The 15,183-nt window shown below is 44.9% G+C and overlaps 2 protein-coding genes across 2 annotated transcripts in view; one reads left to right on the forward strand and one right to left on the reverse strand.

The window, feature by feature from the left end:
• LOC116978636 (regulator of G protein signaling 7 binding protein) overlaps positions 1–6,688 on the reverse strand; it is a 50,151-nt gene extending 43,463 nt beyond the window's left edge. The window contains exons 1-2 of the mRNA XM_033029924.1: positions 6,413–6,688; positions 5,941–6,107 (exon numbers count right to left, since the gene is read on the reverse strand). Coding sequence (XP_032885815.1) covers positions 5,941–6,107; positions 6,413–6,427 — 182 coding nt within the window. The 5' untranslated portion in view covers positions 6,428–6,688. The remainder of the gene's footprint in view (positions 1–5,940; positions 6,108–6,412) is intronic.
• Positions 6,689–11,977: 5,289 nt separating this feature from the next.
• Positions 11,978–15,183, forward strand: part of LOC116981699 (trifunctional nucleotide phosphoesterase protein YfkN-like) — a 32,694-nt gene continuing 29,488 nt past the window's right edge. The window contains exon 1 of the mRNA XM_033034789.1: positions 11,978–12,108. Coding sequence (XP_032890680.1) covers positions 11,978–12,108 — 131 coding nt within the window. The remainder of the gene's footprint in view (positions 12,109–15,183) is intronic.

Genomic DNA, 15,183 nt, shown 5'->3' on the forward strand with positions numbered 1-15,183 from the left:
AACATCAGCAAGATAAAAGTATTCGTTTTTGCCCTAAAGAGGCTGAGTAGAGAGGTTTGTGTGGTAAACATATCCTGTCCTCACCAATGGTGCTACCATAGAGATAGATGGTCAACAACTACAAGTTTCTTGGCATCCATATCATGAGCAATGTAATCTGGCTCCTTCACATTGATGCAATGTTCAGTAAAGCGCATCCATGTACCTACTTTCGTAGACATCCTAGAAAATTCAGCATGTCCACAAGGATTCTTTTGACCTATAGAGTATTTGATGGGATCCATTTCAGTCTGGCATGGCAACTACTCTTCTCTTGCAATGGCATAGCAGTAGGGCTGCTGCCTAATGCCCCTGTCCCACTTAGGAAACCTGAACGGAAACCTGAATGGAAACCTCTGGAGACTTTGTGCCCCACCCAAGGTTTCCTTGCGGTTCCCGGAGGTTGCAGTTGGTTGCCGGAGGTTGCAGGTAGTGGAAGCAGGTAGGGAGACTGACAATTACATTACAGCGCCTGAGACCCGGGTTCGATCCTGACTATGGGTGCTTGCCTGTACAGAGTTTGTATGTTCTCCCCGTGTCTCGATGTCTAGACTAGACTAAATTAGGTAGAACAGCGTCTTCCCATTGGCTATCAGACTCATGAAGCAATCACATTTTTCAGAGGTGCTGACACATACTGATAAATGTACTCTTAATTTTGCCTTATTCATTTATTCGATTATTACACATTATTATACAACTTCATTTTGCACTACCATCCTTCACCATTCGACTGTTTTTACATTTGTTGTGTTTATTGCGTAATTATTGTATTTATTGTTTACACTGAGAGCTTCATGTGAACTAGGAATTTCATTGCACCCTGGTGTATATAGCAGTAACCTAATCTGAATCTGAATCTGATGCAGTATTTCTACTTTCTTCTGGGTAACAATGGTAGGAATGCTAAACTGCAGGTTAATATTCTAACAGGAAATAAATTTGTGCCATATCAATGCCTAAATGGAAGTATCGTTAAGAGATAGTCTCTTCCAAAATATATTCCACAGAGATTAGTTTATAGTTGACAAAAGATCATTGTCTATTTTAAATTAGGTAGCTCAGAGTTACCAACTGGGTACTTGCCCATTGCCTTAAATTCTTAATTTCATAATCCTCACTCTTTGCATATCTCTTCTGCGGTTCACCTTAACCTATTCATGCCCAGATTCAAGTTCAATCTTTCTATTCTTCCATTTTCTTTTGTCCTTGTATTTTTCTTAAATTCTAAAGTCTACAGTTTTTGAAGACGTCTACACTTTTTTTCTTAAACTCCTTTACCTACCTAGTATAGGAAAAAACTGCGGATGCTGGTTTAAATCGAAGGTAGACACAAAAAGCTGGAGTAATTCAGCAGGACAGGCAGCACCTCTGGAGAGAAGGAATGGGTGACGTATCGGATCGAGACCCTACATTAGACTGATGTGGTCTAAAGAAGGGTCTCGACCCGAAACATCACCCATTCCTTCTCTCCAGAGATGCTGCTTGTCCCGCTGAGTTATTCCAGCTTTTTGTGTCTATCTTAGAGCCCCTTTTATTGTTTGTGCTACATATTTTTGAAACTTTGTTTGTTAATTCCATATCAGAAATTATTATTTTCTTAAATGTAATTTCTCATAATAGCTTAATTAGTTGGAGTGCAATTAACTTTGGCTGTGTTATAATGATCCAAGAGTAACTGGGGAAGTCAACGTGCACATTAGATGAGAGAGTATTGGCTATAAGGAGAGGTTGGACAAACTTGGATTGTTTTCTCTGGAGTGTCAGAGGTTGACGGGAAACCTGATAGAAGTATATAAGATTATTAGACCATCGAACCTGCTGGGTCTCTTTCACATGGGAGGCCTGGTCCCCCATCGCAATATTCCACCACTCACCCATAGCCCCCAACTGGTATGGAGTGGCTGACAGGTTCCCGTTGTGACACCAGAGATCCCCGTTGTGACGCTAATCATGGCAACTCTCCCTCGCCATCCCTCTCCCTACCCCTATCTTCCTCCATTCCCCTTCATCCCCAGCACTCCCTCCCCCTCCTCTTCACCCTGCCTCTTCTTTCCCCTTTCCTCCTCCCTTTCCCCACTCTCCCCCTCACCTCTCCCTCCATCTCCTTCCCCCTACCCTCCATCTCCTTTCCCCTACCCTCAGTCACTCCCTCCCTCCCTCCCTCCCTCCCTCCATAACTCCTCTCCCCTCCCTACCCCCATTGATGTCATTGTGAGGTGCAACGCTGCTGTGTTTTTTAAAACTGAGTTTTGAGATCCCATTGTGATGGCATTGTGGGATGCAACACCGCTGACAGCAGGGCAAGTGGAAAATAAAGTGTTTTTTGTAAAGTTTAAAATGTCACTAACTTGTAAAATTTACCATCAATGTGAACAAAACTTGATTAATTGACATTACAGGACAATGGTAAGGTTGTGCAAAAATTGTAGCGCTATTGTGTACAGTTTTTGCCTAAATATAGGTACATAGAAATATAGAAACAAGATGAGAGTTTTAGTAATATACTAGACCAAGTGGGACCCGTTGGGCCCCGGTCCCCCAATGCAATATTCCACCACCCACCCATTCCCCCAACGCAACCCGTTTCCACCACTCACCCGTTCCCCCAACGCAACTCGTCCCCCAACGCACTATTCCACCACTCACCCATAGTCCCCAACTGCATAGGCTCGGCTCATCTCCCCACATCCCCCAGCACGCCCTCTCCCTCTTCTTCACCCTCCCTCTTCTCTCCCCTCTCCTCCTCCCCACCTCCACTCCCTCCCTCACCTTTCCTTCCCTCTCTTTTCCCCTACCCTCAGTCATTCCCTACCCTCGGTCACTCCCTCCCTCCCTCCAAAACCCCTCTCCCCTCCCTACCCCCCTGGCCCATTGGGCCCTGTTCCCCCAACGCAATCCGTTTCCACCACTCACCGGTTCTCCCATCGCAATATTCCACCAACGTAACCCGTTCCCCATCGCAACATTCCACCACATCAGTGCAGGCGTGGCTCATTTCCCCTCATCCCAAACACTCATGCACCCTCGTTTTCACCATCCCTCTTCTCTCCCCTCTCCTCCTCCCCTCCTCCACTCCCTCCCTCACATCTCCCTCCCTCTCTTCCCCTACCCTCAGTCACTCCCTACCCTCAGTCACTCCCTCCCTCCATAACCCCTCTCATTCCCTACCCACCTCCACTCCCTCTAACCCCCCTCCTCCCCCAGTCTCCTTTCTCACCCCCACTTTCCCCCCTCTCCCTCCCTACCCCTCCTCTCCCTCAATTCCCCCACTCTCCCTCCTCACCTCCCCAGGATCTTGAGGTTGCCGCTCCTCCGACCGGAGGCCGGGCCGACCGGAAGTCACGCCGGGCAACGCCAGGCAAAGGCGGGCTCCGATGGTGACTGACAGCAGACATGACCAATCAGTGCGGCGATGGTGCAAGAAGGGACGTCCCCGTCCCAGCGGTGGCTGACAGGAGAGGAGACCAATCTGCACATGCGCATTTTTAAAGATTTTTAAACCATAATAACTTCTAAAATATACCATTGATCGGAACAAAACCTGTTGCACTTGCAGCACAGGAGAATGGCGAGTAAGGGTGAAATATCGTAGCGTTATTGTGTACTGTTTTAGCGTAAATGTAAAAACAACGCAAACCAGAAGATAACAAGATGATAGTTTTAGTTATGCATAGATATAGATATAGATAGATAGATGAGAAGCATAGCTAGAGTAACCAAACAGAACCTTTTGCTCAGGGTGGATATGTCAAAGCTTGAAAGTGAGAAAGGTGAGCAATGTTTAAAATAATTGGCGTGGAGGGGGGGAGTTTTTTTTAAATGCAGAGTGTTGGGTGCTTGAAACACGCTGCCAAGTGTGGTAATGGGAGAAAATCCTATAGTGGCATTTAAGTGGCTTAATAGACATGGATATTCAGGGAATGGAGGACTAGAGATCATATGCAGGCAGAGGAGTTTCGTTAAACTAGGCACCATGTTTGCACAGACATTGTGGGGTGAGAGGGCTGTTCCTGTGCTGTACTGTTCTATATGCCCTACTGCTAAGTTTTCTCTTCTATTGTAAATCAACAGAAAAAGAAAATGTGACAGCCTTTCAAACAGTCACTAGTCATTATTGTCTTCTCTGTGTGCTGACACGACTAATACAATGGCACCCATCTGTCAGTAACTCGTTTGGACCTAAATGATAATGCTTTCATAGTAATGATCAACTTGTATACAAATTAAATAGATAACTTCAAACAGACACTAAAGACAGTTTAAATGTGACTGTGATTATCTTTCTAAAACATCTGCTAACCATTTCTCTATTTTCTAGAATTTAGCAACTCCTAGACACACATTTCATTCCTATTGGAAAAGTGGCTATTTATCAAATGAGAACCAAAATACTGACGTCAAGATAATTGGCCCCAGGAAGAAGAGGGTCAATGCTATTGATCTGGATCCAGTCAACTCTGTTCCTTCAAGAATCCTTTAAAGAACAGCCACGTCAATCAGTAGGACTTATCATTTTTTTTTTTAAATCTCAGGACTTTATATCTACTGGAGCCGTAGAACAAGCAAATGGGATTTCTGTCCAACATTACATCTGAAGGCCCACTAAGCATCGACAGTCCAATTGGCAAACTGAATTATCTCTCCAGCTCCTTTGCTGAGATCACAATGGTATAGGAATGGAATCAAAGGTAATAACTGGAAACAAGTAGTTTTGCAATTGAACGGTGACAAACCGGGGGTTGGGCCAACCATAGAGCCATAGTCATAGAGTGCTACAGTGTGGAAACAGGCCCTTCAGTCCAACTTGCCCACACCAGCTGACATGTCCCAGCTATACTAGTCCCACCTGCCTGCGCTTGGTCCATATCCTTGTACCTGTCTAACTGTTTCTTAAACGTTGGGATAGTCCCTGCCTCAACTACCTCCTCTGGCTTTAATTTGTATACAAGTTGATCATTACTATGAAAGCATTATCATTTAGGTCCAAGCGAGTTTACCTCCTCTGGCAGCTTGTTCCATACACCCACCCCCCTTTGTGTGAAAAAGTTACCACTCAGATTCCTATTAAATCTTTTCCCCTTCACTTTGAACCTATGCCATATGGTCCTCGATTCCCCTACTCTGGGCATGAGAGTCTGTGCATCTACCCGATCTATTCCTCTCATGATATTATACACCTCTATAAGATATCCCCTCATCCTCCTGCGCTCCAAGGAATACTCAACCTCTCCCTATAGCTCAGACCCTCTAATCCTGGCAACATCCTCGTAAATATTTTCTGACCCCTTTCAAGCTTGACAATATCTTTCCTATAACATGGTGCCCAGAACTGAACACAATATTCTAAACGCGGTCTCACCAATGTCTTATACAACTGCAACATGACCTCCCAACGTCTATACTGAATATAACTAATATACGAGCCCAACAATATACGACCCCAACAAGGGTAATAATCACCGGCAGAAAATAAATGTGACTTTTCCACCGTTTAATTTTATCACGGTAAAGTCACTTTGCAAATGTGATATTTCGGAGGACTTTGGAAGGTCCGCTTGGATCAATGCGTGTGTCACCAATGTACTGACCAACCGTGAAGGAGGTCAACTTCTCCAAGGGAGAAACCGACGTTAGAAAGGCGACAGGCACGGGAATCTACCAGAGAAACAAGAATGACGAACAACAACACTAAGGTCTAAGTTTAATCGCCTGATATCATTTTGCAATAAAGGCATTAAAAAAATCTCAAAACTCTCGATTCATTCATGGGTTCACCTTTTGTGATAACCTCACCTTCTTTTGGCAAGTTTACTCATAATATTCAGTAATTTTTTTGAGAATGCGACTTTAGTTCAATTTCAAAGCCTCGCAGCTATCGCGTTTAAAGTGTTCACTCACCCTGAGATCGCGGAGAGTTTTTGATGTGCGCTTTGTGCCATCTCACAACCCTTGGTCCGTGTCTTCTGCATTTCAGATCGCAGGCAGGGACAATCCACAGAGGCATCTCCAATAGAAATGACCAGTTCGCGGAAAAGGGCCACTTGGGTGTTGAAGTCTTGAACCATCTGAAAAAAAAAAAAATCTGATCACCGCTTTGAAGACTTTACCGTAGTTCCTATTTTTTTTAAATCAAAGGAGTGATGGAATGGGTTTAGAAAAAATAAAAAGGTGTGCTTTTGCTACCACTTAAGCAGGAAATAAAATTGAAGGTCAGTAGCGGGATAGCCAAGCTACTCAGCATCGATCATACACTATTGTGTATGCATACAACCCCTACAATATAGCGAATAAGTAGCGATGTTACCAATGCACTATTAACAATCGCGACCCCCTTAAAATGTTTCTATAAATACAACTCCAATAGTTGTACCTGTCCAGCTTCCATCTGAGCCGCAAATCAAAGCAACAACTGCAAATAAGTCTGATTAGTTTCTGGTGTGAGATCCATAAATTGGCACAATGTTGGTAAACGAAAACATGTTCGATCTTTCTCGGAATGATGCACTATCGTTCACCCATATCAAACAGTTGTGTTTACACGGATACTTAATTAAAACGCCAAGGTTGATTTTAGTTACGCAGAGAGAAGGGACTCGAGTCCTTTAGGCACGGGAACTCCACTTAGTATTCAGTAAAGCACTTCAACATGCAATGAACTCACATGCAATAGATAAGCCCTCGCCATAAATAGACGCGTCAGAATAACACTGACATTCAGTCATCATTCAGGCCATTGCTCCACATTAACAAATATGGTTGTGCATTTGCACGTGACCGAAATTGGAAGTAGTTTTGATGGGGTGGGGGGGGGGGGGGGGGGGTGGAGAGGGCCAATGTAGATTTAAAAATGCGTTTGCTAGTTCCTACACTCGTCCAGGGTCACGGAACGACTTAGCGGCGCACTCGGAGCTGCCTCTCCGCTCTGTGTCTATACTCCTTCCCGAGGTGCAGAATGGAGCCGGGCGACTTGGGGCGGTTTTGCGCCCGATCTGTGTAGAATTCATGCACACACATCCAAGATGAACTGGTCCTCGCTAGGGTGAGGCGGGTTGCGATAGATCGCGCTCTCCGGGAAATAAATAGGCTCACAAAATGCAAGAAAATTGTTATTTTCTATTTTCTCCCCCCTTCTCTTCCCTCCCCTACATAACCTTGAGGCTGCAAAGCAGGCGCTGGCTTTCGTCTTTCAACATGCTTCAGAGTCACCACTATCTAGGATCAGGCGAAATATCCTAATGTTAGCATGCTCCGTACAGTGTGGGATGGTGAATACATCGCGCAGGAATTCGCATCTCGAAGATTTAGGAGTTTCCATTAAGAATTTGACGGATGCAGGAATCTTACGTGGGAACGATCTCGCTTTTAATTCCTCACTGGGTGGGGAAACCACAGTGGATTTTTAAATGTCATCTTCGTAAAAAAAAATACCCCGAAGAATCCAGGTGATTGCAAGTGGCCGTAGTCGTTTTCTCTGACGTTAAGTATCGCCGAATGGCCTGTCTACCGTTCTAACCTTGGTGGGAATGCGAAGCGCAGGGATCAGACAGGCTGACGTGGATGGCGACAAAACAATTGATAGGACGGGAATATTAATACATTGTCAAGAGCTGACTCTTGCTGCTCCGACAGTGAGCCAAGGAACTGCGAGACAGCGTTGACACATCCTCTGCACGGTGTGCTAACACCGACACGTTCAAATATTAGGAAGGCAAGTGACATGGCAATTAAATCAGAGCAATTTCCTCAGCGCGAAGTATTTACTGTTATGCGTGAAATATGATTCCGGTTTACTTCAACAAAACAATCATTGTCCTTACCTTAAAAACATGCATCGATCCGAGCTTCAGTGGTACTGTAGCCATACCACGCCATGAAGCCAAACGGCTAATACATATACACGATAAACGTCGCCCATTCCTTCTCTCCAGAGATGCTGCCTCACCCGCTGAGTTACTCCAGTATTGTGTGTCTACACGATATTACACCTCCGTTCTCCGCATGGTAATTTTATGAAACGCCGTTACATGAGAACCCCTAACAAACACGTATTTCTGAAAGAGCGAAAATATAGGGAGACGCTTCAGAGAACAGAAATAGTGTGAATTTAAAAAAAGAGTCATTTTTGTTATTACCGTAGAAATGATCATTGTATTCGTTTAAATATTCTCTCGGGGATGCCAATTCATTGGTAGGAATCCGATAACCACCTGTTAGTAGCTGTACAAAACATCAGAGGCAGTCATTTCTAATAACAGATCACACGGGAGGGAAGCTTTGCTTCACTTGACAGCTGTTAAAATGCAGCTCCGTTTTGCAGCGTGAACCACGGGGTTAAGAAAACGCATAGCAACAATCTGAGAATGAATCTCCATAAAAAACTCTTTTCTTTCCTTTCCAATTCTTATCAAGGGTCTTCGACCTAAAACGTAACTCCCTATCTCTGAGTGTTTCCAGGAGTTTCTGATTTTTCGAGCTACATCTGGATGGCAGCTAGACCCCCAAAGAAGAGCAATACAATGATAATCGTGGGTCAAATAAAGGGCACGCCTGAACTGTTTTGTTTTATTTCTACGTACAGATTGGATTGGTAAAAATGTTAGTGGCATTGTCGGTCACCATTGATATTGCGAGGGTTGGAAGAAAGAGCCATTTAACCAAATTCACATTGGAACAGGTGGAAAGGGACGCCGGAGATGGTGGAGGAAAGATGCTGGTTTACACCGAAGATGGACAGAAAATGCTGGAGCAATTCAGCGGGACAGGCAGCATCTCTGGAGATAAGGCATGGATGAAGAAGGGTCTCGACCCGAAACGTCACCCATTCATTCTCTCCAGAGATGCTGCCTGTCCGACTGAGTTACTCCAGCATTTTGTGACTATCTCCGGAGAAGAAGGGTCGTACAGGGGAAGTGAGTGGGTTCTTATAGTCTGAAGGGAAAGTCGAGATTTTTCCCCCCGCACTGGATCCGTGTCCATCGTTGGAAGTATTTATTAAATTAATCACTATTTCCCCTACAACCATGCCCAACGGAGTTCAGTGAGAGTCCGGGGTTTGGATTTACTGCTCAATAAATTTACCCTTGCTTGCATGTGGCACACTTACACGGCGAAATCCTGGCTCGTTAACTTTGAGAGCACATGCAATTATCAGCTGGAGACCAATATATGCAGGACCGCTACTTCAAAAAGAAGGTGCACCACATTTGAGATTGTGAAACAAAAACAGAAAATTTTGGGTAAAAGCTCAGCAGGTCCGGGCAGCATCTGAGCAATGAGAGAGTTAACGTTTCAGGTGGAAGATACATTGTCAGAAATGGAATAGAGATTTTAACGGAAATATAGTTTATTCATATTCAGGTTCTTGCTATGCCTTTCTTATCCTTGTGGATAGATGATCATTCAGGTTTTCTGATACTTCCTCAGAAATGGAAAAGAGATAGATGCAAGGTCATTTTCGATCAGAGAGAAGTTGAGAGGGGAGGTGACATTTCAGCGTGTTCTTCGTAAGCAACCACTCAATTGTTCAAAGCACCATTCAGTTTTACCACCATTGCTCACTTATTCAAACTCCTGTCCATTGGCATCACAACATAAGATTCAACCTTAGATGGTGGGAGGAGATGGGAAATAACAGGTGCATGTGCTCTCAAGTTAATGTGACAAGTGTGGATGAACCATCGAAATCACAATTTTATAGAGGTGTATAAAATCATGAGAGGAATATATCAGAATAGAATTGAACAGGCCTAATCCCACTGGCCTCAATTACCATCCCTATATTGAAGAGAAAAATGTGCTGGAAGCACAGCGGAAGTAAGTATAAGACTGCCTGTTACAGTATATAGCTAGACTCATTTGGAACTAGATCACAGAATGTTATTCAGAGGCCAACACAATAATGATATGTCTCAGTTGATATGTTGACCTGATGTGCATCATGTGAAAATGGATACCTGTAACAACAATGAGGTGATTGTCTCTGTCAAGCTCTGTCAAGCTTCTCAAGTTTGCGGACGACACAACCCTGATTGGACTGATCCAGGATGGGGAGGAATCTGCCTACAGACAGGAAGTGTCACAGCTGGCGTCCTGGTGCCATCGCAACAACCTAGAGCTCAATGCGCTTAAGACAGTGGAACTGATTGTAGACTTTAGGAGAGCTCCCCCTCCCCTCACCATCAACAACACCACAGTCACATCTGTGGAGTCATTTAAGTTCCTGGGAACCATCATCTCCAAGGACCTTAGGTGGGGGGCTACCATCGACTCCACAGTCAAAAAGGCACAACAGAGGATGTACTTCGTGCGGCAGCTGAGGAAGCACAATCAGCCACAGGCAATGATGGTCCAATTCTACACGGCCATCGTAGAGTCTGTTCTCACCTTCACCATCATGGTCTGGTTTGGCTCAGCCACCAAGCACGACACCTGGAGGCTGCAGCGAATCGTCTGATCAGCAGAGAAGGTTATTGGCTGCACCTTCCCTCCATTGATGAACTGTACACTGCAAGGGCCAGGAAACAAGCGGGCAAGATCTTCTCTGACCCCTCTCACCGTTGCCACAAACTCTTTGAATCACTTCCCTCTGGAAGGCGACTCCGGACTGTCAAAGTTGCCACAGCCAGACATAAAAACTGTTTTTATCCACGAGTAGTTGCTCTACTCAACAGCCAAAAATCTGTAGCCTCCCTTTGAACTGGTATTTTATTGGTTCACATGTTTGATCAATGGTGTTTTATGATTAATGTTTTATTATTATTAATGTTTAGTGTTTTCTGAGTCATTTGTAACTGTCACTATATGTCATGTTGTTACTTGTGGGCAGAGCACCAAGGCAAATTCCTTGTATGTGAATACTTGGCCAATAAACTTACTTACTTACTTACTTACTTAAATTAATTTTATTATGACTATTGACATTGTTGTCACTACGGGCACAATTAGAATTTGATTGAAATGTTGGGCAGTTTTATTTTCAGTCAAAAAGTCTTGCAACAAGCCTCGTTGCACCCACTTCCAATTTCTATGACATTACACTGTCGTTTAGTATCTTCGCTTTCTTGTGTTGGCCAGCAAGTCTTCAGACCTTGTGTTTACTGTAGCCTTAAGGAATAATCCCTGTTAAACAACAGGTTTCATTTGAGAAGAAAAATGTGTTGCAAAAAGAGAAGCGACTACAACATAAATAAAGAAAAAAAGGAAAAGTGATGTATTTTCACTGTATCCAGATATAACTTGAGATTTTAAAAGTAAAACCATATCGCAGAACATTTGACGGGAAATCTTATACCTATGCAATATTTAAAGTTTTGATAATGTTATGATTGCTAGTGAAATATTCTAATTTTACAGTACCATCTTCCATTTGGACATAGAGGAAACAAAAGTTTTCTATTGTTTCCTAATTCATGGACAACGCGATACAGCTTATGATATAGAATATATTTCGTACAGGTTAATGCCCCTGTCCCATTTAGGAAACCTGAACGGAAACCTCTGGAGACTTTGCGCCCCACCCAAGGTTCCCGGAGGTTGCAGGTGGTTGCCGGAGGTTGCAGGTAGTGGAAGCAGGTGGGGAGAATGACAAAAAACCTCCGGGAACCGCACGGAAACCTTGGGTGGGGCGCAAAGTCTCCAGGGGTTTCCGTTCAGGTGTCCTTAAGTGGAACAGGGGCATAAGTGTGACTGACAGCCCACTTTAATTAATTCAGGGGTTCACACCGCTTCGCCTCTTTGTTTCCAAGTCACATCAGTGGCAGCGCTACTTTCAGGACCCGTGCGCGACTCATCTCCCCAGCTCGGGGCGCGCGCAATTCGTCACAATGAGCCTGGCGCCCCGCACGTGGTGCTGCGAGGCCGCCGAGGTTCGACGTTGCTATAACGACGGCAGGGCGGTTGCTGGCGGCTCCCGGGCCGTTGCTGCCAACGTCAGGAGATGGCGGCGGCAACGACGACGGCGTCGAGTGAAGCATCTGCTGCACAGGCCCCGCTTCTAACCATCCTCCACTTCAATGATGTCTATGAGATCCAGCCGCGTGCAGAGGAGCCCGTGGGGGGCGCGTCCAGGTTACGGTCATTCTTTTTTACACGTTTACACGGTGTAAGGTGTGAGTTATTAAACCACGTGGACCCGTCGCCCTGAGAGTTTTATCACGGTTGTGAGTGAATTGAGCGGAAACCCCCCAGTTTATTCGGTACATGCCATAAGCATAGAACATTTGCATGATTTGTAGAAAAATCAAAACCATTGCAATAACATTTCCACAGCTTCGTGACCAAAGATTAGAGGGTTTTTTTTAATGGCAGCAACACTTGGGTGATGTAGTTGGGAAGAAAAATTCGCTTTGTGAGTTGTAATCTTAATGATACAGTGGCATCGTTATTAGAATATTATACTAATATCGAGAGACTTGGAATATTGATCTAGTGACATGTGTTCAATTTACCATGACCAAATTCGAATAATGAAATAACTTGGCAATTCAAGTAGCATCATCAATATCCTTGCATTACGTTGCAAGGGAACGTTTGGAATGAATTATTAGCAAAGTTTGCACCTGACAAATGAATGCTGCAAGGAGTGCAATAAGCATCCTGTCTTTGCATCATAAAGGAATTACATTTGAAAAAGGAAATATTTCAAAACGTTTCGAAACAGTTTCAGGTCCCAGCACATTCCTTCCCCTAGCAGTAAGCCCTCTACAGTTGCGAATCATGATTTTTGTCATTTTCCCAACATTTTTCTTCCATTTGCTTGATGCTAGGACACCATTCCCTCATATTACAGTCATTTGTTCTAATTGCTCCTATATATTTTGAACCCCTTTCCCAATATTCATAGGATTCCGTGGTGCACAACTTAAGGATTCAAATCCTTCACCGATATTGGTAGAAAGCATTTAGCCTCCTGGAGTACAATCTGCAGGAGGCCATACTGAAAGCCAAATAACATTAGACTCGGTGCTGCAACTCCCAGCGTCGTTCAGATGACAGTCCCAGACTTAACACAAATTTAAGATCGTCCTACTGATATAACATTACCAGGAACAGCCCCATATTTTGACACACTTCGCATTCCTCAGTATTGCAGAGTTGCATATCCTCATTCTTTCCACAGTGTTTTTATTTGTGATCAAATCATTAGAACTGGAAGCAGAAGAAACCATTGACCCTTTAACAGTGCAGATTAATTCCATGTCACACCCACATTTCTATTTTATTTCCATTTCCAGATTCAATGATTTCTTAAATGCCCATCAAAAATGTGTTTATCTACAGCATTGGACAGTTCCAACCTTCTGCATAAGGGAATCTCAGTTTTGAATGGATGTTCAAGCTGAAATACACAGCCATATATATCTACAGGCTTACCGATGGTCAGACGTATTAACGAGTTTTGAATGTTTGTGAATGTCAAAAAAATAAAATAAAAATTTAACTTTTAACTGATTGAAACATTTTAAATACCAGAGAACATTAAAACCATATGGACAACGTTTAAGGTAGACAAAAATGCTGGAGAAACTCAGCGGGTGAGGCAGTATCTATGGAGCGAAGGAAATAGGCGACGTTTTGGGTCGAGACCCTTCTTCAGACTGATGTGAGGGGGGGGCGGGAAGAAGAAAGGAAGAGGCGGATACAGTGGGCTGAGGGAGAGCTGGGAAGTGAGGAGAAACCAGGGACTACCTGAAATTGGAGAAGTGAATGTTCATACCGCTGGGGTACGCCCAAGCAAAATATGAGGTGCTGCTCCTACAATTTACCGTGGGCCTCACTCTGGCCATGGAGGAGGCCCAGGACAGAAAGGTTGGATTCGGAATGGGAAGGGGAGTTGAAATGCTGAGCCACCGGGAGATCAGGTTGGTTATTGCGAACCGAGCGGAGGTGTTGGGCGAAGCGATCGCCAAGCCTATGCTTGGTCTCACCGATGTAGAGCAGCTGACACCTAGAGCAGCGGATGCAATAGATGAGGTTGGAGGAGGTGCAGGTGAACCTCTGACGCACAACACCTCCGCTTCACACACACACTAACCACGCCCCCCATAAACGGGGAGGGAGAGTGAGGGGAGGGAATGGGGGGAGACGGGAGGGGGGGGGGGAGAGGTGGATGGGGAGGGGGGGGAGGGGTAGAGAGGGGGGAAGGGGGAGAGGAGGGGAGGCAGATGGGGAGGGAGGGGAGAGGGGAGGGGAGAGAGAGAGGAGGGGGAGAGAGGAGGGGGAGGGAGGAGAGGGGAGGGGGGGAGAGGGAAAGGGGGGGAGAGGAGGAGGGCGCGATCTGAGGACGGTGAAAAGCAGCGGAGGGCCGGTCGATCGTGGCTTCCGCAAGGGAAAGTCAACCCACCCGCATGACAGACGATCGGGCGGGAGAGACGGAGAGGAGGTCGTCCCCCGTGACGGCCAGAGATCGTCAGGTGGGATCAGGATCACCAGCGAGGAAAAGGCGTCACGATTCCACGAGTCCCTGCGATCGACGGAGGAATCGCAGGTCTCCATAGACGGCCTCTCCCAAAGGGAGTAATGGCCGCCACTGCCTCTTTCCCATCGCGCTGCCCCGCGCCCGCTCGGCGATAACGTCGCCATGTTCTAGAACTTCAAGGAGCCCAGCGGAGAGCGCAGCACGACCTGAGCACCAGTTTAAAAACACTAAGTGACAAATTTAAAGAAGTGAAAGATAAGAAGCCAAGAAGTACAGAAGACAGAACAGAGATGACGTCACTCGCAGCGCGAGCAGAGGCAGGCAGTCAGATCCATTGTGACGTCATCAGCGAGACCATCTCCTTTATTTTCTGTTATTAGAAATTTTTGAACATTTTCATAAATAACTCGAGAAATAATGCATGAAATTTTCAGATAAGGCGATTTTTGACATCATGTCGTAAACCTCTATCGGTATAAGTAAAAATGTCATCGTTAGCGTGTCGTGTTTTCGAGGAGATGTGAAACTCACACGAACATCACAAATAAATTCACATCCAAGATCAGAGTTTTAGAAGTATAGAGATATATATATAGAGAGCATGAACAAAGCAACATAAAAGCTATTAAATTAAGACAGAGTGTTCGGCACGGACTAGAAGGGCCGAGTTGGCCTGTTTCCGTGCTGTAATTGTTATATGGTTATATGTTATATGGTTAAAATGT

The sequence above is a fragment of the Amblyraja radiata genome, chromosome 1 (genome assembly GCF_010909765.2).
Source record: "Amblyraja radiata isolate CabotCenter1 chromosome 1, sAmbRad1.1.pri, whole genome shotgun sequence".
NCBI lineage: Eukaryota > Metazoa > Chordata > Chondrichthyes > Rajiformes > Rajidae > Amblyraja > Amblyraja radiata.